General features: G+C 48.6%; 1 protein-coding gene across 2 annotated transcripts; it reads left to right on the plus strand.

Moving 5' to 3' along the window:
• Positions 1–181: 181 nt before the first annotated feature.
• Positions 182–20,428, plus strand: dlgap1a (discs, large (Drosophila) homolog-associated protein 1a). Of its 2 annotated transcripts, XM_047027765.1 has the most exons (13): positions 182–684; positions 739–1,361; positions 3,634–3,851; positions 6,354–6,549; positions 7,984–8,227; positions 14,556–14,830; positions 15,005–15,154; positions 15,444–15,526; positions 17,244–17,568; positions 17,917–18,034; positions 18,432–18,523; positions 18,811–18,966; positions 20,034–20,428. In XM_047027765.1, exons 1-13 carry the CDS (start codon positions 267–269, stop codon positions 20,247–20,249), a joined length of 3,114 nt encoding a protein of 1,037 aa, XP_046883721.1. In that variant the 5' UTR covers positions 182–266; the 3' UTR covers positions 20,250–20,428. The 2 variants fall into 2 exon arrangements, with proteins under 2 accessions (XP_046883721.1, XP_046883720.1); XM_047027764.1 differs by having other exon boundaries at positions 182–1,361.
• The last annotated feature ends 2,502 nt before the right edge of the window (positions 20,429–22,930 follow it).

The raw sequence follows: 22,930 nt of genomic DNA on the forward strand, positions 1-22,930 counted from the left end.
TAGCGTGTATGAGAATAGACAAATAACAAACCCAGAAGAGAAAGGCTGTTTTCGGTTTGTGAAATGAGCTTACAGTTGAACATGTAGATCATAATATTGTATTGGAATCATGATTTTCTTCTTTCTCTTTGCTACACAGAGTCTGCACCTCTCGTCTCAGGACAGTCACCTGCAGCAGTCCGCCTGCCAGCCAGCCGTTCGTCTGTCTGTCTGTCCATTTGTCTGTCCCTCTACCTGTCAGTCCGTCCATCTCTCCGTCTGTCGCCATGAAGGGCCTATCCAGCAGTCGGAGTCACCACCACATGATGAACTATGACCCCTCTTATGACGTCCTAGCCCACCATCCTGACAGGAAGCCATACCTGATTGGCCAGATGGACATGCCCATCCCCATGCCCCTCCCCCACCCATCAGACAACCCCTACCACTCCCAGCGCTCAGGCTACCAATCAGAGAGCAGCGTGGTGCCCTACGGAACCTTCCCCCGTCGCTATCACAGATCCTCCCACCAAGAGCTGAAGGACGAATGCAACGCCATCGTGCCCTACGGAGGGGGAATGGCCCCCAACAGGGTCCCCACCCGCCTGCCAATCAGCATCATGGAGCAGTTTGAGCGGCAGCCGTCATTGGCGAGGGACGGCTACCACACCCTGCAGTATAAGAGGACAGCCCTGGAGCAGCGAGGTGGCGTCGGAGGCGTAGGAGGGTATGGGGGGATGACGTTTGCCGTGGCGGGAGGCGGGAACAACGACAGCCCAGGCCGAATACGTCACCTGGTCCACTCAGTGCAGAAACTGTTCACCAAGTCTCACTCCCTGGAGGGGACGCACTTACAGTCCAACAAGGGCAGCGTGAACGGCAGCCGAGCCAGCACGGACGGAGACACGCCCACCCTGCGCCAGCGCAAGCGCAGCAAGAGCCGCGAGCGCTGCCGCTCGGCCGAGCCCAAGCACAGGGGCCACCCCTCAGGCTACTGGAGCTCCGACGACAACCTGGAGCGGGATTCCTACGTGTACCGAAGCCCCGCCCCTTCGCCGAGCGCCATGACGATGGGCCGCCTGCACGGGCCGGACAAGTCGCAGTCGCAGTATTTCATGGACGCCTATAGCTCGCTAAGTGAGCAGGCGCTCAAACCCTCGCGCAGCAACAATGACGTAAAATGCTCTTCTTATGTACCGTCCAATAGCCTGGTCCCCCTGGGACTGGATGGGCCAATGGTGAAGAAGAGCTCGTGGTCGTCCAGTCTCACGGTGAGCAGAGCACGTGAAGTCTACCAGAAGGCCTCGGTTAACGTAGGCCTAGATAGAGCGCTAGTGAAATCTAAGGCTTGTCAACAGGAGCGCTCATGCCAGTTCTTGCAGGTATGCATTCTTTAAATTAACCCCCCAACCCCCCTCTAAACTACCCCCTGCCCCCTGTCTCACCTCCCTCTCTCCTCCACTCCACTCCACTTACTCGCACGCCCCTCCCCCCTCCTCCCCCACCTCCCGTCACCCCTCCTTCTGGAAAAGACCTTCAGTTTAATTTGAGTTGAGAGGAGAAGTAAGTGCAAACTCAGGAGTGGCCTTACTTTCTTAACACATTTGATTTGATTTGACCCATTCCCTACTGGCATTATTTCCTGTTTATAAACCTTTTTGATTTAATACATTTTCCAGTTTTCGGTTTCCTAATTATTTCTCAGTGATTTGATTTGACTTGGTGTGTGTGTGTTTGACTTGTGTGTTCTCTTCACAGGCTCTCGCCGTAGTTCAGTGAGGTCAATGTTTTTTGCCAAATCCATTACATCTGAAATTCTACTCTATAAACACAGTTAGCATAACACAATTTTGAGCACTACAGAACTGCAATCACTCAAAGTGTGTGTTATCATTTGACAATATTTGCATAATAAGCTGTAGATTATTTTATTGATGATAATAAGTACATCAATATTGATCTAGTTTCAAAATGCCTCTGTCTCTCACTCTCTCACAAGGCACTACACTGTGTAACCATAGAGCAGGGCAATTCCAAAAGATATATCAGATTAGCCAATTCACAGTCGTAAAACCATATTTGTTATGTTCTAGAACACAAATATGTGACGACTCTGTTAATGAGCCACATCCTCAACATGACGTATCTATCTCTCCTCACCATGGAAAACAACAGGGTGACGTATGTAGACGTATTGTATTCAGTGTTCACGTTACCATAGTAACTGCTGGTGGCAGTTCTGGATTGTGGGTTGGAGATAGCTATGTCATTACACCAAATAGATACCAATTAGAGGTCTTTATTCAAGTGCCATAAAGGAAAATGTTAAAACATCCCTTTAAAAATATCCTTTCATATTTCATATGAGTGGGCGCTTTGAAGGTTGAAACCAAACCGGCCTTGGCTCATAGAGCAGAAACCAGCGTGCAGACATGGGTCTATTTAGTGGCAAGAACTTCACACACACGTAACACAGCAACACAGCAATACATGTTGACTGTGTTGGTACTGTGGAATTGACAATTACAAACTGTAGTCTATAGGTCTACTGTATAGGTGTGTTATGTGGTAGAGAAACCATGTTATTGAGTCTGTGGGGTGTATATATATTTACATAGCTAAATGCACACCCTCTTTATTTATGCATCCATGAGAATATAGAGACAGAGTCGTTAAACCTTGGCGTGTGATGACATAGAGGAGGTGTCGTCTGCATGGGCATGTGCTGCGTGCAGCAGCAGCCACTCTCTAATGACAGTCAGACTACCTCCACACTCTTGCTCTACTGTCAAGATGCTCCTTCCTAGCACTCTGACGTCAGACAGCTGCCAGGGCCAGGGCCTGGGTCTGGGCCTGGGCCTGGGCCTGGGCCCCATACAGAGCACAGCATCTCCCGGCCCCCTTCTCTGACTCATGTAATTACTAACTGCTCTCAGGAGTGGGGTTCACTCTTCAGAGGGTTGTTATACCAGGAGTACAGCTAGAATTCTCATAGTTTATACATGGTGAATGTACCCTGGGATGCATCCTGGCTGTGCGGTGGACAAACCACCCTCTGATCTAAGGATGGGAAGGTCCCTAGCTCCGACTGAACTGAATCCAGTCTGAATTGGACTGCTTCATTCTGGAATAAGATCTTTTGATTTGATGAAACCATCGACCCTGTTTGTTTAGATAGAGCACATCAGATCTAGATAGAGCACATCAGATCTAGATAGAGCACAGTAGATCTGGATAGAGCACAGTGGTTCCACATAGAGCACAGTAGATCTGGATAGAGCACAGTCAGCAATCCTCTGTGGGGATCTGTTTGATAAAGCTTTGCTCCTGGCAAACAGATGCCCAAGTTGCCAGGGAAATGTGTGTGGTGTAATCAACCGAACAAAGTCATTCCAACCTCTCTGTTAATTAATATACAGTACTCCATGAGAAAGAGAGGGTGAGAGGGAGAGACACACAAAGAGGAAGAGATTCAGAGACAGGAAGACGTTTTCGTTTAATCCACCCTCGTGTGCTTGTCGGATACTCGGGGTGCACTGGATGTGGTTCGACGGTGCGGCCCCCCCGGGCGGGTGGACGGAGCCTGGGAGGTTCGACACGCAGTCCTCTATGGAGGAGACGTCTGACCCCCCACTGTCCCCCCCGCCACTGCAGGTCCCTCAGGACGAATGGAGCGGCTTCACGCCCCTGGGGAAGGAGGACGACATACCGTGCCGGCGTATGCGCAGCGGCAGCTACGTGAAAGCGATGGCCGAGGAGGAGGACAGCGGGGACTCAGAGGGCAGTCCCAAACCCTCCCCCAAGGCACAGGCTCGCCGCGCCAGCTACCTGAAAGCCACTCAGCCCTCACTGACCGAGATGACCGCAATACAGTACGTATGTCCTCCTACCCTCTGAGAGAACGGTGCCCTAAAGGAACCGTGGAACCGTGAAGCGTTATTTTACTGTGGAGACCTTTGAGAAAGCCTGCAAGAACAATTCAAACAAAGGGTTCTAGCTACACAATATAATTCTCATAGTTCTCTACAAGTAAACAAAGCCTTCTCTGCTTTTGAATTAACTGGGCAGGTGGAGCCATGGGGTGGGGTGAAATTGGTCCGGATCTGACTGTTAGGGTGATTATCCTGACAGAACTCAGTCGCGCTATTAGTTTCAGTTCTGTTGTATTGCATTACCACTGCAATCTTTACATGCACTGCTCATGGTCAGACTATCTAGGTCTTACGCTTTACTTGATTTAGAGATTAATCACAGCACCACTTAAGTAGCAAAGAGCCAGCCCAATGTCTGACTATGTGATTTAACCCCCTCTCAGTTTGAGTCAAGATCATAAATATTTTAATTAATTTATTAATTTTCATTTGATCTGGCATTTAAGCATAGTTTCATTTGTTTCCTTCATGTACAGGGGAACCTGCACAGTATAAAACACAAATCCACTCTTAAATTAACGTGATAGTATGGCATCTAAAAATGACAGGCTGTTTGGAGTTATCAACAAATAAGACATAATGATACCGTAGATCAGGTTTTAATAAAAATGGGGACGGCTCACAAATCTCTTTCCGCAGTCTCTCTCTCCTGTCTCTCTACGTCTCTCTCTCTCCTATCTCTCTAAGGGTCTCTCTCTCCTGTTTCTCTAAGGGTCTCTCTCTCTCCTGTTTCTCTAAGGGGCACTCTCTCCTGTCTCTCTTTTTCTCTGTCTATCTCTGTCTCTCAACCTCTCACTCTCTCCTTCTCTCTCTATAGACAGACTGACAGTGCACTCACTAGCTAGCTGCCTAGATTCTCCCCAGAAATACACCACGCCGCTTACTAATTAAAGACCTGCACTGCCATAGAAGGTATGAATAATTACACCCATTAGCCAGGGGACTTCTTTAAAAGTGCCTTGCTGCTATAATGAAACTCAATTTCCCTACTGTTTCACGATAACGCAGCTGGCAGCTTGGGCTTTGTCATCGCCCAGCATTCTCCTACAGCATAAATCCATATCATCCTGGTGTTCTGATGGTTTTTGAAAGAAGTAAAATTGTCATTGATGGGTGTTAAGTTTGTTTTGGATGTATATTAAATGTGCTACTGTATTACTGTCCAGAATCCCTGTATTACAGCATCTACTGCAAGTTATTTCATGAGTGTAATACATTATGTTAATGTAATGCCATACAATAATCTAAATACAAAAAGGTTAACAGCATGCATGTCCAGAGAGACCACCCTAGAACTAACTTTGAGGAATGCCATGTTGGTTTATTCCACACCACTGACATCACACATAAACAAATCCCTTAAGCTTCCAACTATACACTCTCTCTCTCCTCCTCACACTGTCTTACTGTCTCGCCTCGCTGTCCTCCTTCAAGCGCTTAGTCCCAACTTCCAGTGGGCTTACAGAGAGTGGCGGGGGGGGTTCAGTTGGAGGTTTGGACCTAAGCTCCTCGACGAGCCTGCAGGCTTTCCTGCCCAAGATCTAGAAGAAGACAGCCAGTTCCCAGATGTTGCAAAATAGAACTCATTCTGCTTGGCTGTACCGTTTGACCACACCGAGGCCCCAATCGGCCTGAGCTGAGTTGTCTGTCTGTCTGCTCCGCCTCTACGCAGCCTTGCCCAGCTGAGCCAAGACGATCCCAACCCTAACCTCTCCCAACATTTCCTCAGCCCAGCTCCATCCTATCTTTCCCCTGCCCAGCCCAGGTGAGATGTCTGTCTGTCTCTCTGTCTGTCTGTCTGGCTTCCCTCCTACCTTTCTCCCACCCCCCCCCCCCCCCCCCCCCTCGGCCAGCCTAGCCGAGGTGTGTTCCTGTCAGCAGGCTGGCAGTGAAGAGAAAGTGAGTGGGCGGTCTTAAGTGTGTTTAGCTGTTCCTCCTTAGCCCTCTGGCCGCTCGACCTGCTCCATGGGAGAGTAGGCATAATCAAGTTGGTGTTGGCAGCTGTGGCCAGGGGCTATTTTAGGAGTGGACTATGCATTATGCACAGTCCGGGTGTGGAGTCACTTGAAGTGAGTCAATCACAAAAATGTGCTGCTCAGCAACCAGGGTACTTCATCTGTGTTAGGCTACTGAACACACTGGTCTGCTGTGAGATATGTTTACATGTTGGTGGGTTAAAGATGTGTCTGTTTCGACTAAACAGGAATTTAAATTGTTGAATGATATTAAAATGGGTTGACAGCAAGATTTTGAGGTTACACCTTAAATGATATTCCGAAGTACATTTTTTATTTGAGATATTCTTGGATTCTGCTTTTTTCCCCTCCGTCAGGGAACAGAGAATGTGGCTTATATTCTGCCTGCTTCTTCTACCTGTCCCAGAACCTTCCAGACTGTTCCTCTAACATGTCTCCTCTCCTCCTCCCATGGCTGCTGTGTCAGGATCTCCAGTGAGCACTCTCCCAAGCTGCAGATCCGGAGTCACAGCTACCTGCGGGCGGTGAGTGAAGTTTCCATCAATAGGAGCCTGGACACCCTGGATCCCAAAACGCTCCTGGACCCCAAAAGCCTGCTGTCCTCCCCCCAATACCGCTCACGAAACGAGAGCTACATGAGGGCTATGAGCACCATCAGTCAGGTTGGTGCTGCCTCCGTCTCCACACCGTCTCTGGTCAGACCTGGGTCAAACACACTGCTGTCACATCCCTCCACGGCTCGCTCTGTTGAAATGTTGCAGGGTTTGTGGGGGCCTGGCTTTCATCTCATACCGAGTGAGGAAAATCCAGTGCACCCAAAGTATTTGACTGCTCGATGGTGTTTGCCCCAGGCCTGCCTGTGATGTCTGGTACCTGTACGTGCGCCCCCTATGGGCCGTGCAGGGGAGGAGAGTCATGTCAGAGTCACAGTCTCCAAATCAGTCATGATATCTGCCACAGAAAATTCATCCGCCCACTGGTGAGATGAATTTCGGTTCAGATGTTTGTCAATGTTCTGCCACAAGCCATCCAGAAGTGACAAAGTGAACAGACACCAGCCCGGCCTCTGCATTGTACATGATACTGTCCATCCATTAACTGAGAGGACACATCACACTGGTAATACTAGCGGATCTAAACAGGTTTTATCTGTTGTCTTTGTACAGAACAATATAGCTATATTACGTAATAGCAAAGCATTCTAATAACAAAAATCATCATCCATTTCCCATTACATCAAATAAGCATGCAGCTGATTAAATTCCAGGCTGATAGATTTAAAAGCAGCATAAACAGCAAGCTGTAGGCTGAGGCAACAAATCGTTATCTTAAATGTCATTTCCAATGACAAGCTGTCCACATTTTGCGCTGTGATTTCCATGCCTACAGTACTATTTAGACCACTGTGAAAAAGTCCAAGTTTGAATTGCAGCTTGAGTTAGCTGAGTCTCTCTAGCTCTCGTTTATTCGTGTTTGAACCACCTTCGCCCTAAGCCCTCAGTAAAGCAACCTTCCTGAACCTGGTAGCCCCATGTCTCTGCACCCTCATCCTGCCTGTCTCCTCCCTGGCCTCCGCCATGTCCTTGACCCCTGGATGATACCTCCACACTTGTCGACATCCTCCTCACCCTCCTCCTCTCCCACCCTTTCTGACTCTTCCTCCTCGTGCTAATACTTGCTCCAGGGCCTTGTTTGCATGCTCTAAAAATGCCTCCTCTTTTTCCCCCCCTCCTTGAGGGGTTTCGTATGTTCGATGATTGGTTTGAGATCTCTCTCTTGGGGCAGATCTGGGATCAGCTTAGCCTTTCCAGCTCCCCCTCACAACCACCGAGGAGGATGTGTTACGCTGACCCTAGATTACCAAGGGGAAATCTCAATCCACTTCCTGGTTCCCACTACTTCCTGTTGCCTTGTGCTGCTTCCTGTTATTGTTTACACTTTCTGATGATGTCAGTGTTTACACCTCCCCGTCATGCAGGGCAGAGGTAAGTCATGTGACGCTCATACAAGGAAGTGAGACTAATGTCTGTGTTCGGCCGTGCTGCTCCCCTCTGCCCCCTCCCCCCGCGCGGCCGTCACACGACCGCCCTCCCCAGGTGAGCGAGGTGGAGGTGAACGGGCAGATCGAGGAGGTGTGCGCGCAGGTGTTCAGCGAGATGGAGTCCCAGGCCATGGACGCCCTGGACCTGCCGGTGCCCGGATGCTTCCGCATGCGCAGCCACAGCTACGTGCGCGCCATCGACCAGGGCTGCTCCCAGGACGAGGAGGACGGCTTGCTGCTGCCCTCCTCCCCCCCACGCACCACCACCACCACGGTCAGGACCATCCAGAGCAGCACAGGTGGGTCAGCGCGGGCAAACGAGAACACGTGACACGGAACGCTACACAACACGAGCGCTACGGTCCTGATTCATCTCCACACGGCGCAGGCCAGTGTTGTTGTCATGCATGCCTCAGCTCTTCCGCCGTTCCTCGCTCCCAGAGAGTTTGCTCCCCTCACAGTTCTGACACACCCTCGTCCACCGTCTGAGCTCTCTGTCATGACTCATGTCAGGTCTTCATAGTGCACTGTCAGTGATCAGGGGCTAAGCTGGGTCTATCTATAGAAAAACACCTTCGCTGTGACTTTGATGTTTACAACACACTCCGACCAATCGTGCTATGTGTGAGACGCCCTGACGCAGCTGGGCGTGCGTGGGTCTATGGGTGCCGTACATGGTGCAGTCACTTTGAAAGCATCGGACTAGCGGTTAGCTCACGTATGTGAAGGATCCGGAAGGATACAAGGAGGTTTTCGCGCGTGCGAGCGTGTGCCTGAGAGAGCAAGCGGCCATGGACGTTTACTGAGAGAGTGAGGGACTTCAGATGTGGGAGCTCCCCACCCACCACCCCATCCCCCCCGTGCTGTTCTCTGCCAGGGGCTAGCCAGGGCTAGTCAGAACATATGGGCTGAACCCGCAGGAGAAGAGATGCTCGCTGAGCTAGAGAGAGAGAGAGAGAGAGAGAGAGAGAGAGGAGAGAGAGAGAGAGAGAGAGAGAGAGAGAGAGGGAGGGGAGGGAGAGAGAGAGAGAGAGAGAGGAGAGAGAGAGAGAGAGAGAGAGAGAGAGAGAGGAGAGAGAGAGAGAGAGAGAGATGAGGAGAGAGAGAGAGAGAGAGAGAGAGAGAGAGAAACAACAAGGGAAGACGAGGAGGAAGGGTAGGGATGGGAGGGAGGTTTCTTGGCTAGTTAATGTTCCAGGATGTCCCGTGGGTTTGAGTGAAGACATCAAGCTGGCGTGTGAGGCGCATGCTCGGCCCCTCAGCAGTCTCCGTCATAAGACACATCAGCAGAGGAGAAACCAGAGCTTCATCACTGCACAGTCTCCACGAGGCTCGCTATGGGATGGATTGAAACACAGGATGTGTGGAACGGGCTGCGGCAGTGTGCGACTTTGTGCAGTGTTTCTGTGTTCGCAGGCGTGTTTAGTCGGGGCACGCTGTGGCGTGGCTGCTGGTGCATTGTGCATTTCAATTTTGTCCTTTTCTCCTTTGACATTGTGTCCTTGGTTTTTTTGGGGGGGATAAAAAGGGTTCTAATGAGGCCTGAGATGAATTAGGCATAGCGAGTTAGGGAGAGAGAGAGAGAGAGAGAGAGAGAGAGAGAGAGGAGAGAGAGAGAGAAGAGAGAGAGAGAGAGAGAGAGAGAGAGAGAGAGAGAGAGAGAGAGAGAGGGGGAGCGGGTGGATCAAGAGATAGGAGGGAAGAGAGAAAAAGAGAAAGAGACTGGGATAGCGATGGAGAGACCGGGGCCTTGAAAGAGGTCAGTCGTCGTTAAGAGCACAGCTCAGATATCTAAAGCCATGCTAATACTCCCCTCTCTCTTATATTCTGACTTATCAACTTCTTACTCATCCCTGTTTCCCACCACTAAACCCTTTCCCACCACTCTCCGAAAGACATTCGTGACTATCATTTTTTTGATCATTCATTCTGCCTATTAAAAGGAACAAAGGACATCGTTAGATAAGCCTGAGTGAGAAATCAGCAGTAAGAACTGGGGCTGTTTTTCACTCAGGCTAGACAGGACGAGCCGAGCCTAGACGGAGGGGTGCCAGATATTGAGATGGTACCCAGTGAGAAGTAGCCAGACAGGACTAGACGATGGCAGATCGCCATGATGCTGCTGGGAGAGAAACTGGCGTACGTGTGTGTGTGTGTGAGAGAGAGGGATCGCTTTTGTATGCGTGTACTTGTGAGGGAGGGAGGGAGAGAGTATAGCAGACCCAGGTCCATCCAGATGCCCTCTCCACAGAGAGACAGGGGCAGGAGTGGTGACATAGGGGAGTATTGATGGGGGAGGGTCATCGGGGGTGACAGGTAGAGGGCACCTCTACCCACTCAGACATGGCACAGAGCTGGTTCCCCGAGATGCACCATCTGCACCCTGCAAACAGGAGGCATGGTGATGATCACAGTCAGACACAGGCACACATCACTGCCCTCAGACAGGCTCAGTTTGCTCAGGTGAATATCAAGCACTGGCTGAATATGCAGGATCTAGCCCACCTGCTCTCCATTTTAAGGAGAGACATGAGAAATCTTTTTTTCCCCCCCTTTCCAGTCCTCCTGAAATTAGAAAATCAGCAGCCAAGAACATTCCCGTGGAAAATGGTTTTGTTTAATTTGAATGTGTTTTCCTCCTGCTTCACCTCTGTTGTCCTTTGCCGACACTGTCGAACAGTACTCTCACACATCTTTTCCAAATGTAAGTTCTGACCCTGATCAACTACACTAGGATATTCTACTGAACCGAAAGCTGCTGACAGCTGTCTCTGGCTCCCAGAGGAAGACAGAGGAGAAGAATTAAGTGGGACCTCATTTTCGTAAACACAGTAGCTATCCTGTCCAAAGCTTTAGAGTATTGGACCACCTAAGGAAACCTCCTGACAGCATATGTTTAGCCTGGTTCGGCCTTGTTCATGTCTCTGTGACAGCTGTGTCACCCCTTGGACACCCTGAATGATTTGGGTCTACCGAAGGCGGCAGTATCTCGCGGGAAAGGACGGCCAAGCACACACAGCTCAGAGCAACGTGCAATAACAAAGCATCAGAGCACAGAAAAGCCTCCCATGTCACGAAACATCGACAGAATCCCCAGCTTAGACCAGACAGTGTGTGGACACTGCAAGCATTATAAAGAAGGAAATGCTATAGATCTCCCATTCATCTGTGTTCCTATGGTGTCTGTGGTCCACTGAAACTGTGCCTGACTGGTGTCTGTACATGATCTGCCTTTGTGGCTGGATGTGGAGCTCGTTAAGGCTCCCATCACCGCTAATCCCAACCACTCGGGTCCTCGTCCCTACAGGATACATGTGCAAAGTGCTATTTCTCGGGGGAGTTTTGGCTTGTAGTCTTGATGTTGCAACAACAATCGCTCGAACCTTGCGCTGTGCAGATTATAGAGCAGGGTTAAGGTAGAGATTAGTGTCAATAGTTTCATCAACATTTAATTTGAATGGGCTGTTGTTGTTGTTGTTGCTGTGGTTGTTGACACTAATTAGATACAGAGGAACATAACACTGTAGGCGGGCCGCTCATAGTTAATTAATGAGCTCACTCCCCCCTAAAGGTACTGTTCATGCTACTGTATATGAAGATTTTCCAACTTCATCCAACATATTTTTACCTGCAAAAATGATTAGAGGGCTGGGGTGGAGCCACAATGTGTGGTGTTTGGAATTAAAGAGAAGGAATGGACTGAACACTAGACCAAACGTATTTCATGGACCTGCATTGTTATAGACTTGATGTAGACTGCAACATAGCCCTGAAGTAGAGTGATCAGACGGACATGTGTCGTTCTCTGGTGGTGGTTGTTTCGTTCCGCCTTTAGACACACCTCTCCTCCTGGGAAGACTCGAGTCTAGTCTGCACCACAGGGGAGAGGAGCTGCTGGAGAAATAAATGGAAGGAACAAAAAAACTTTGATTTGATTATTGGTGTCCTAAAACATGTTAGTGATGTTTTCAGTCTAGAAAAGCCTTCACCAGATAAGCTTAGACTGTGTAATAGCAGTAAGACTCACACCTGTCTCTCCTGTTCTCTATTGTGAGACACTGCCAGTCACACAAAGACTACCAGTCACACAAAGACTACCAGTCACACAAAGACTGCCAGTCACACAAATAATGTCAGTGGCACATCGACTGACTGTCTGGACTGAATTGATTGGATGGTGTCACTTCATCCTATCTCGGCTGTGCTGCTCACCAGAGGAAGGAGAAGCTGTCAGGGGGTTTGGACGGGGTAAGTTGACCTTTTTCTGGCAGAGGATGAGTTGGGGGGCGGGAGGAAAGGAGAGAGGAGGGGAGGTCAGGAGAAGGGAGGAGAGGATGGATGAGAAATGGGAGATGAGCAAAGGAGGGGAGGCTATAGAGAGGGTGGAAGAGGAAAGAAGAGGATAAGGAGTTATTTGTCTAGGAGAGGGGGAGTCCATGATGAAGGTGACTGGTGGGTGAGAGGCGAGAACGACTGTAGATGTTGAAGGTTGGGTTGATGGACATGTCCATGAGAAGAGGGAGTGCTCTTTCGGCGGGATGTACCCAGTGCCCCAGACAGCTGACGCTAGTGTGAGGGGATCTGACTTGGTTTGGCTTTTTGAAGAAAAAAGAACCATCTTGATATGTACATTTGGTATGAAAATGGAAAAAAACTAAGGACGAAGAGAGAGATGGACAGACATAAAGAGAGAAGAAGAAAAAGAGAGCGACTGGCATAGAGTGATTGGCATAGATAAAAAGAAAGAGACAGAGATAAAGATAAAGAGCAAATACAAAGAGAGTTAGAGAGCGACTGGTATAAAGAGAGATAGTGACTGACATGAAGAGAGGGAGACAGCAACTGGCACAGAAAGAGAGAGAGAGACAGAGAGAGAGAGAGAGAGAGAGAGAGAGAGAGAGAGAGAGAGAGAGAGAGAGAGAGAGAGAGAGAGACAGAGAGAGAGAGAGAGAGAGAGAGAGAGAGAGAGAGAGACAGAGAGAGAGAGAGAGAGAGAGAGAGAGAGAGAGAGAGAGAAGAGAGAGAGAGAGAGAGAAGGAGAGAGAAGGAGAGAGAGACAGAGAGAGAGAGAGAGAGAGAGAGAGAGAGGAGAGAGAGAGAGAGAGAGAGAGAGAGAACAGAGAGAGAGAGAGAGAGAGAGAGAGAGAGAGAGGAGGAGAGAGGGAGGGAGGGGAGGGAGGGAGGGAGGGGAGGGAGGGGAGGGAGGGAGGGAGGGAGGGGAAGGGAGGGGGAGGGAGGGCGACTGGCATAAAGAGAGACAGACAGAGAGTGTGGGTGTACCCTTGTCTGTAACACCGTCACTGAGAAATTTGACATTCTTCGATGTAATTGGTGGATTCACATAAAGAATTTGTAATGTGTGTGTTTTGGTTTCTGTTGTCTGGGACTGTGTGGGTTAGCGGAAATTCAGTCCTGTCAGTTTGGCTGTTTTGAAGCACTTGTCAAGGCAGACTTAGGTCTGGCTCTATCTGTCCTTTCTGTCTCTCCTCTCTCTTTAACCCAGTACCGGTCCTAGCACATTTGCCGCCCTCGGAAAGTTATAACCGGCAACCCCCCCCCCCCCCCCCCCCAACAACAACACGGACATATGACGTGGCACGGTTGGCGCCCTCTTCTGGTAGTGTGGGAGGGTTAATGGATGCACTTGGGAAAATGCCGCCCCCCTCTTCATGCCGCCCTAGGCGGCTGTCTATGTCGCCTGTAGGAAGGACCGGCCCTGCTCTAACCTCCTCTCTTTCTCTTCCGCTCCTATATCTCTCTCTCTCCCTCCCTCCCTCTCTGTGGTTATATCAAACATATCCTCTAGCCAATCACAGTTAGAACCTACCCAGTGGGTTGTAACCTTCTCACTTAAAATATAATTTACCGATTATGGAAGAAAAAAATCTACTTATTGAACATTTTCTCTATGGAACTCAGAACAGAGGTTTTAGTTCTTTTTCTGCTTTAAGTAGTAGGTATCCATTGAGGGGATTGTTGCCAGACATTTTCCAGACTAAGCTGGTTGAAATGTTAAGTAATGAATAGAAGAAGATTGGTGTAGATGACATGAAATAAAAATAGAAACCATCACTGTGTTTTTCTTATGATGGTCTGAGTCCTAAAACTTTCTATCGCATTATACAGATTTAGCATGAAAAAAGCTCCTTTGGATTCCATATTGTCAGCTGTGGCAGGGCCTCCCTTTGATTCTCCACAAACGCTGCTGCACAGCAACACACAGAGACACAGAGGAAGGGAGGGTATTCAAATTGGTGTTGCATGAATTACCATCCCCTCTCTGTGATGTAATCATGTGGCCTACTTCCTGGTGTGGGACAGAAGAAGAGAATGAACGAGAGAGCATCTTATTCTGCTGCACTCTTGTTCCTCCTTTCCCCCCCCCCTGTCATTAGAAGCAAGAGACATAACCAGCCTTGACTAACTAGCCGTGATACCTGGGTTACTTTGCTTCCTAAAGCCATTCATTTGATACCATCAGGTGCTATGATGAGCTGCCCACTCTGATTGAGTGTGTGTGTGTGTGTGCACGAGCCGGCATCAGCACGCCCCGCAGTCCAAGACCCAGACACCTTTGAACGACCATCGGAGACGACACCTTTTCCCCTCCCCTCCTCTCTCCAACAGTGTCCTCCTGCATCACCACCTACAAGAAGACCCCTCCCCCCGTCCCGCCCCGCACCTCCACCTGTTCCACCTCCTCCTCCCCACTGGCAGCGCTGTCCTCCAAGCCCTTCATCTCCATCACAGCCCAGAGCAGCACAGAGTCTGCGCAAGACGCCTACATGGAGGGCTCCGGCCACCGCGGGGACATGTGCATCCAATCAGCCCTCAGCAACTCCACGGAGAGCATCGACAGCATGAAGGCCCTCACGGCTGCCATAGAGGCCGCCAACGCACAGGTGTGTGTGTGTGGGGGGGGGGGGGTCCGGAGCTTTGAAAGCAGTGTGTCCGGCTGTCATCGACTTCTCTCTTCTAGCTCTTTCACGAGACACGTTCTGGAAGAGACCGCTGAGAAAGAAGAGGTGACTGACATCTGGGACTTCTGTTGTTGTGTTGTTTCGTGTGCTGTGCAGGTCCACGGTCCGGCCAGCCAGCACGTCAGTAACAGCACCATCACCATCTCCACCACGGCTGCTCCTGCCCTGGCCAGAAGCCCGCAGCTCTCTGACGACTCCAGGAAGGAGGCCTTCCACAAGGGCAGGTGCCTCTCCATTGGAATCCAGGTCTGTGCCTCAGCCTTGACAGTAGAGTAGAAAACAAGACAGTGCCGTACAATATCTTCTAACGTTGTGTGTGTTACGAGACTTCCCCCTCAGCCTTTCCATCTACGGGAATTATATTCAGCACCATCCTACCCCCTAGTGGTATTTGTTGTAATTACTATAAAGAAAACATGTTACAGCTCTGTGGGGGAATGTGTCTGTTGGCGTCCACGGCTTATATAGAGTAAACCTTATCTTAGAAATAAACATTTGCTGTCCATAAACATTCTACTTTTGGCTGGGTTCCCAGGTGGACGGGCCAGAGGAAGTTCTAGACATGGATGACCAGTCCAAGTTCCAGTCTATTGGGGTGCAGGTGGAGGACGAGAGAGGGTAAGTCTGGGATTCGGACCCCCCACAATCTGATTTAAAGGACATATCCATAGGTATCTCTGTGGCTATGGGTTCAGGATTCATGCAATAGGAAGACATAGCCAACCAGACGTCACACCTGTCACACCCCCACACAGCATGGAAGCATCAGTGGAGAACATATAGACCATGTCTATGATTAACCGCAGTGGGTAGCACCAGGTCTGTATAGTGTACTGCTGAAGGTCAGAAAGACAAATTCCCACCTTAGCCTTTTACAGGCCTAGCTTAACGGACTAGTTGAGTTGCATCAGGTGGGGACAGGTCTGAAGCAAGGTGGTTGTTTCCAGACAGGGTTAGTCCAACTGTAACTGTGCTGTTTTATATTATTCCGGTTCCGAAAAGCAGTTTAGGCAGATAAGCTGTCAGCAGTGCTGGGCGGTGAGTCATCCGCCGTTCACCTGTGGTAGCAGACTGACTCTGCAAACGCCCACACATACATTCACACTCGCCCAAGGGTATCTTTTCTCCCTCCGAAACGGAGGACCGAGTTTGAGGTGTGAGAGGTTGAAGGAGGATTGGTTCAAGGGGCTGGCCGACTCTGACTGGCTGCAGCTTATTGTCCCTTCAGTCCCTTTTCATAACATCGCTATGGGGATGTCCAAGCATTTTGAACTTGGTGACTTTCACTATTGTAATAACAATATGCCATTTCTTTTCATTTTAAGCGACAATTTGACTTATAAATGATAGTACGACATAATGAAGCAGTAGACCTTGCAGTTTTAATTGAGACCATACTGTCAGTGTTTAATGACTAGATGGCTGACTCGATTATGTGGATAGCGTGGCATGAGTGGGATCTCTGTCCATAGGAATCACCTCGCAGCATTGCTCAGTGGCTTGCTCACATTGCAGGCAAGGGCTTTTCTGTACACACAGGCTCTGGCAACAAATATAGCCTCGTATTCAGAGGCGTTTGCATGCAGTATAGTGCCAAGGTCTGGTGTTCCCATAGCCCAGCTGTGTGTCAGGAGACAGAAGGGCATTTCCTCCAGGAAGGGTGGATAGGAGTGGGCGGTGTGAGCGTTCCAGGGAAACACTCGGCTTAGCTTCCTGCTGCTCTGCTAATGCTGGCCCTTGTACTCCTCTCTCTCTTCCTCCCTCTCTCTTCCTGCCTCTCTCTCGCTCTCTCTCTCTTCCTGCCTCTGCTTCTTCCCACTCCCTTTCTTCTGTCTGTTTCCTTTTCTGTCTCTTTGTGCCCCCATTCTTCTCCCTTGCTCTCTGCCTCTCTCTCTCCCTCCCCCCTCTCTCCTCCTCCCACGCGACAGCTCCTTGCGTAGGATGTTCATTCACTGTGCTGCGCTCTGGAGAGATGTTGTAGACTGCCTATCAGAATGTTCTATTCAGTTTCCCTGGCACCCTTATTCTAAACAATGTTACTGATGACACACATAGACAATGATAACCTGATTCTATCGGGTTAGGATGTTTCAAATCAAGAACATTTTCTTTTGATCCCGTCAGGGAGAAAAAAAGCTCTTGTGAAATGTATCGACATCGTTCTAATGTATTATCAGAATGTATTATGATGTTTAACCTCATGTAGGTTTCCAAATGTCTAACATCACTTTCACCACGTTCCTGTGTTTTGTGTGTCCACCCCGCCCCTTCTGCCTGTCCACGTCCGTGTGTGTCCCCATGTCTGTCTATCCATCTGTCTCCCCCTGGTGGCCAGATACCGCCGGTTCACGCGCTCCAACAGCGTGACAGCAGCGGTGCAGGCAGACCTGGACCTCCCAGAGCTCCTTGACAGCCCCCCTCTGCTGGACTCCCCTGACACGGACCTCCCCTCCCTGCCCTCCTCCGGCTGCGTGTCGCGCCAGTACTCCCGGGATGCCGCCACCTCCACCGTCAGCATCCAGGGCTCGGGGAACCACTACCACGCCTGCACCTCGGACGACTACGAGGACGTGGTGGGCTTCGACCCCTCCATCCTGCCCCCGCCGGACCCCTGGATCGACAGCGTGACCGAGGACCCCCTGGAGGTGGTGCAGAGGGTGGCACAGGTCAGACCTGAGAACTGAAGAGTCATGACAAGCAAGCGGCCAGTACAGGATAGGCCATTTCACAGTAGCTGTTGGAAACTACTCGAAACAACTTATTTAGTTCAACCGTGGATCTTACTTATCAGTAAAGGGTCAGATCACAATTGACTTGTGAGATAGAATGTGAATTTGTGATAGAATTTCCTTTTACATACATTCCTTGACAACATCTGTTTGCTTACTAACTGGAAGATTACCAGCTATTATATTAGGATAAATTAAGGCTTGGAATACTTTTTCAAATGAATAGATTCAGTAAGCCAATGAGCGAGTGAGGTCATTCATAATGTCTCTGCCGTGCAGGTGTGTCAGAGGGATGGCCGCTGGTTCTTGAAGCTTCTGCAGGCAGAGACAGAGAGGATGGAGGGCTGGTGCAGGCAGATGGAGGTGGATGAACAGGAGAACGACCTGCCTGACGACAGTAAGTGTGTGTGTTATTGTGTGTGTTAGTGTGTGTGTTAGTGTGTGTGCGTGCAGTGGGCGAATTATACAATTACAACCAGTCACAGAGAAACAGTGTTTCTTGAGTTGTATTGGGCACTTGTCACTTGCGCTGTGTTTATTGGATGAATTGTAACTATGGCAGTCATTGTAATACTGTGTGTGATATTCCCTACCATAAAGTAAACATGTCTGTGTATCGCCAACCTGTTATTGAATATATATGGTAAATATATTGTAATATTTACGATTACAGGTAAGAACAATATATGAACGTATCGAGGGGTCAGACCCCCCCAAACCCCCCCCGTAATTCGCACAGTGTGTGCGTGCTGATGCATGTCTTTCGAACGTGAACATGTGCCTGTCCTCTCCAGTCCTGGGGAAGATGAGGAGTGCAGTTGGTAGCGCCCAGCTCCTGATGTCTCAGAAGTTCCAACAGTTCAGAGAGCTGTGTGAAGAAAACCTGGTGAGTTATCCAGCAGGTCATCTTTCCAACTCAACATATCTGAATCCCATTCAGGCATTGAACACAGTGGATTGGTCTTCTTCCTCCTTCAGTCATATGAGAGTTGTAGTAAACCTCCGACTTGCGGCTTGTGTCTCATCATGACACACCATGTTACAGTGTAGACCACACTGTTTGAGCGATATCTGTACATGTACCAAGGAAAATCTCCTAAATGTCCAGTTGTTTGTACCACATATTTCACATTGTCTCCTTCCTGTCTCGCCTCACTGATGCGGGCGGGTCAGAACCCCAAGGCCCACCCGAGGCCCATCTCCCAGGACCTGGCTGGCTTCTGGGACATGCTCCAGCTCTCCATCGAGAACATCAGCCTCAAGTTTGACGAGCTGCACCAGCTCCGAGCCAACAACTGGAGACCCCTGGACCCCCCCCCGGAGAGAAAGGTAAAGCAGGCGCCCATCGCCAAAGCTCACCCTGTGGTGGAGACTGTGGGCCGGACATGGTCTCACTGTGTATCCGTCTGTCTACCTACCTGTCTGTCTGCCTACCTGTCTGTCTACCTGCAGACTCAGACATGCGTTGGGGACGGTCTGTCCTTCCAACTTCCTGTGTGTTTATCAAGCAGTTGCAGGGGTCTCCCAACTCAGAATATGATCATCCTAGATGAAGCATGATCTTTGGGCTAGGAGCAGAGTTGAGACCCCTGGTATAGAGAGTGCACCGCTACAGTTGCATCCTCAGACATACTTCATCCTGCTAAAACAGAACAGGAGCATCCTAATTTCATCTGCATGCCTTGCAGTACTGCTGTTGTAACCCCATGGCTATGATTTACACACATACAGTATTAGTGGTCTTATTTCATGGTCACAAGTGACTTTTGTCTTGAGGATAGTCCATTCAATACGGTCCTTGGTTGAATGATTGTAAATAGCCACTAAAATAGTAAATTTCCATTTTCTTTTTTTTGTAATGAGTTATTTTGACCTCCATTAGACTCCTTAGAAGGGTGTGGAGGAGTGGAAATACAGTAGCTACTTCAGAGGGTTAAAGTGTACACTTTCAAGTGAAGGTTAGAGAGAATCAGTTTACAAAAGCGCCACCTCTCTTCTAGAAGGAACAGTCAAGTTCTTCCCCAGGTCCTAGCCCCTTCCTACCAAAAGTCTATCATGTGATCACGGCTTTGCATTCTTTTCTGGCTTTTTGTTCTCCCCTGATGGCTTCTACATGTGAGTTCTGTTTCTGTTGTTTTCTGTGTCGACAGTGAGCTGCTTTTCAGACGTCATTCCATCTGGCACGCACCACACCACAGGGCCTGACCCTTCTGGGCCACCGTACCTCCATGCCGTCCGTCCGTCTCTCTGCCCGCCGCTGCCACCGCCATGTGTGTGTGGTTGTCTGTCACGCTGTTCCGTGTTCAGGTGTGCGCATGCTGTCCGCGCTCCCACCCTGTCCTCCCTCCCCCCTGCTGGGAGGGAGGGGCTAACAACTATTTGTCGTCCCTGTTCAGGAGAGACGGGTCCCTCCCCCTGTGCCAAAGAAACCCCCTAAAGGCCACCCGCCCCTGGCCCGTGATAGGTCGCTGGAGAGCTCGGAGAAGCAGCGTCTGGACGCTCGTAAACGTCTGATGGCGGCTAAGCGGGCGGCGTCAGTGAGACAGAACTCTGCTACTGAGAGCGCAGACAGCATCGAGATCTATATTCCTGAGGCCCAGACCAGGCTATGAGCCCCGACACACACACACACACACAAACACACACACACACAGCATGCACACACACGCGCACACAATCGTACACGCACACTGAGGGAATTAAGTCATATCACAAACAGGTATCTACATACTTTGTGTGTAAAATACACACATACTCGCAGATGCACACCGTGAAATCACGAAAATATATTCACACAAAAACGAAGGCACTTATATCACACGCACACACACACACATATACACACACTAGTGGTGGTGTCACCTATACACCAGTGGGTATGTGCAGGGTATTTGTATTTTAACCACGTAGGAAGATAGAGACATGTCATTGCCCATTCTACTTTTCTCTTTCATTCTCGCTCACTGGTTCTATCCTGATCCTGACTCCATCCACCTGTCGTACCCAGACCCTCACCCAAGGACTCGCTCCTACGTCATTCGTTCTTGTAGAGAAGTACACCACTAGTAGAGATCCCACCTGTGTCAAGTAGGCTTTTTTGCTAAATGTACAGCCTTCTTAATCACTTCAAACAAAGACAAGTGATAATGTCTTGAAAGGAAAGCAAATAAGTATGTTTGGCTATTGGTTCTATGGGTGTTTGTGATTTGATCTACGTACGGACCAGACTGATTCTCTTCACTTGGTCTCATGGTCAACCTTCTCTTTTATTGGTTTGGTTGTAACATAAATGGTACATAGAAACAGGGTAAATGATGCTGAAGCAATATTCCTCTGCATTATGAACAAGTGACCATGTCAACAGCTGTTCTTTGAAACAAAAGTTTTTTCCCCATTTACAAAGATCAGTGATTGGTGATACAAAAGGATGCCTTGCTCTTCTCCGTAGCCATATCTGTGTGTTTGATATGATGATTCAGTCCACCTGTACTTGTGAAGACTTATCTTAACACTCATTCTACAGAAATGTTTTGGATTTCTGAATATTATATTGATTAATGGGTCAACCAGAGACTAATATATCCTTTGATACATGTTGATGAATTCAATTCAAAATTATCTTCTGTTTAGTTGATTGGGCGTCTGGAGTGGGGTGTATAAGTGATGATTCTTGTGTCTGTTTATGAAGTACCAAAAGAGACACAATAGAATCCTTCTAAAGGCAAGTTTTCTTTATTGTTTTCTTACATTAACAATGTATTTCCAGTAGCAAGTTCAGTGGCTTAATTTTCTTAGAGAACTCTGTTGGGGTTTGCTAGTCCAATCCTTATTGGGTGTGATGCTGCTGGAAGACCATGTGACCTGCTTCGTCCTATCACGTAGTTGAGCTGGCTCTGTGTTATTTCTCAGGAAGAGATGGGAATTAAGTTTGTTAAACAGGGTCTCCCAGTGCTGGTGGTGGTCTGTGTGTGTGTGTGTGTGTCTGTGTTTCTGTGTGTGTGTGTGTGTGTGTGGGTGTGTATGCGTGTGTGTGTGTGTCTGTGTTTCTGTGTGTGTGTGGGTGTGTTTGTGTGTGTGTGTGGGTGTGTGTGTGTGTATGCGTGTGTGTGTGTCTGTGTTTCTGTGTGTGTGTGTGTGTGTGTGTGTGTGGGTGTGTATGAGTGCAGGTCTCTTAAAGTGCTTCCTATTATCCTCGGTTGTTATGTCGGCCTTTCCTCAATACGGTCAAGTAGCTTCATGGACACACTGTACATAGTCAAATAGCCACTTGTACTTGAAAATTGTCATTTGTGTTTGTACAGAAATCATTCATGAAAATATTCCTGTACGCATGCAGGCACAATATTAGTATTACAAATCTATATATAATTTCCACTCATGTATTGGTTTGTATTTATTTTATTTATCTATTTATTTATTGATTGATTGATTTTTTACTGTTTGGATTTAAGTGGTCTGTCATGCTATTCTGACTTTATGTTGTATTGTATAAAAATGATTGTGTGCATATGATCAACACAGAATAAAATGATATTGAACTCACTTTTGGCCACTCAGAGATAACTGTGTCTTAAATGGCAGTCCAAATTATTTCTGATAAAACAAGCTGAGCTGATATGAAAATGAAGTTGGATCACCATCTGCAGTGAAACCCTTGCAGCTATTAATGGAAACCACCAGAGGTCGTCTCTGAGTTCAAACACGTTGTGATTCAGAGACGCAGACCACGAAGTGCAGTATTACAAGCGCAGCCGACGCAGGGAGAGCGGGAAAGGAGAGTGTGAAATTGTCTGTGTTTGTGCTCCTTGATCTGCCAATCAAGCATGATATGCTGCTGTTTCAAAAGCGAGTCCATGATCGGTTCCCCCCTGCACGAGTTAATAAATATCCTACAGATTTTTTACACTAATTTTACATTTAACAAAATATGAAAGGGTAATTTGATAAATGTCATGCTTTATCCCACTTGTCCGGCTGACTTCCGACCATGACAACCCCTTATTGGTTTAAAATAATCTACATATTCATCTTCAGGTTACCGGATTAAACTTTACTCAATATTTAACTCGATATTAATTAACCGAATTCACCCATATGTCGATGCATTGACTGAGTTATTCACTTTACATTTATTATACGGATAAATTAAATTGACTATTGGCCAAAACATACTAGCCTGCTTTGGGAAACAGCTCGACAGATAAAGAGGCTAGTCCAGCCTTTCCAGGTCTCCCGCATTGTTTTAAGATTTGTAGGACGCTAATATCTCTCTAATCTCCCGGCAGGCCACAAC

The sequence above is a fragment of the Hypomesus transpacificus genome, chromosome 10, assembly GCF_021917145.1.
Source record: "Hypomesus transpacificus isolate Combined female chromosome 10, fHypTra1, whole genome shotgun sequence".
Taxonomy (NCBI): Eukaryota; Metazoa; Chordata; class Actinopteri; order Osmeriformes; family Osmeridae; genus Hypomesus; species Hypomesus transpacificus.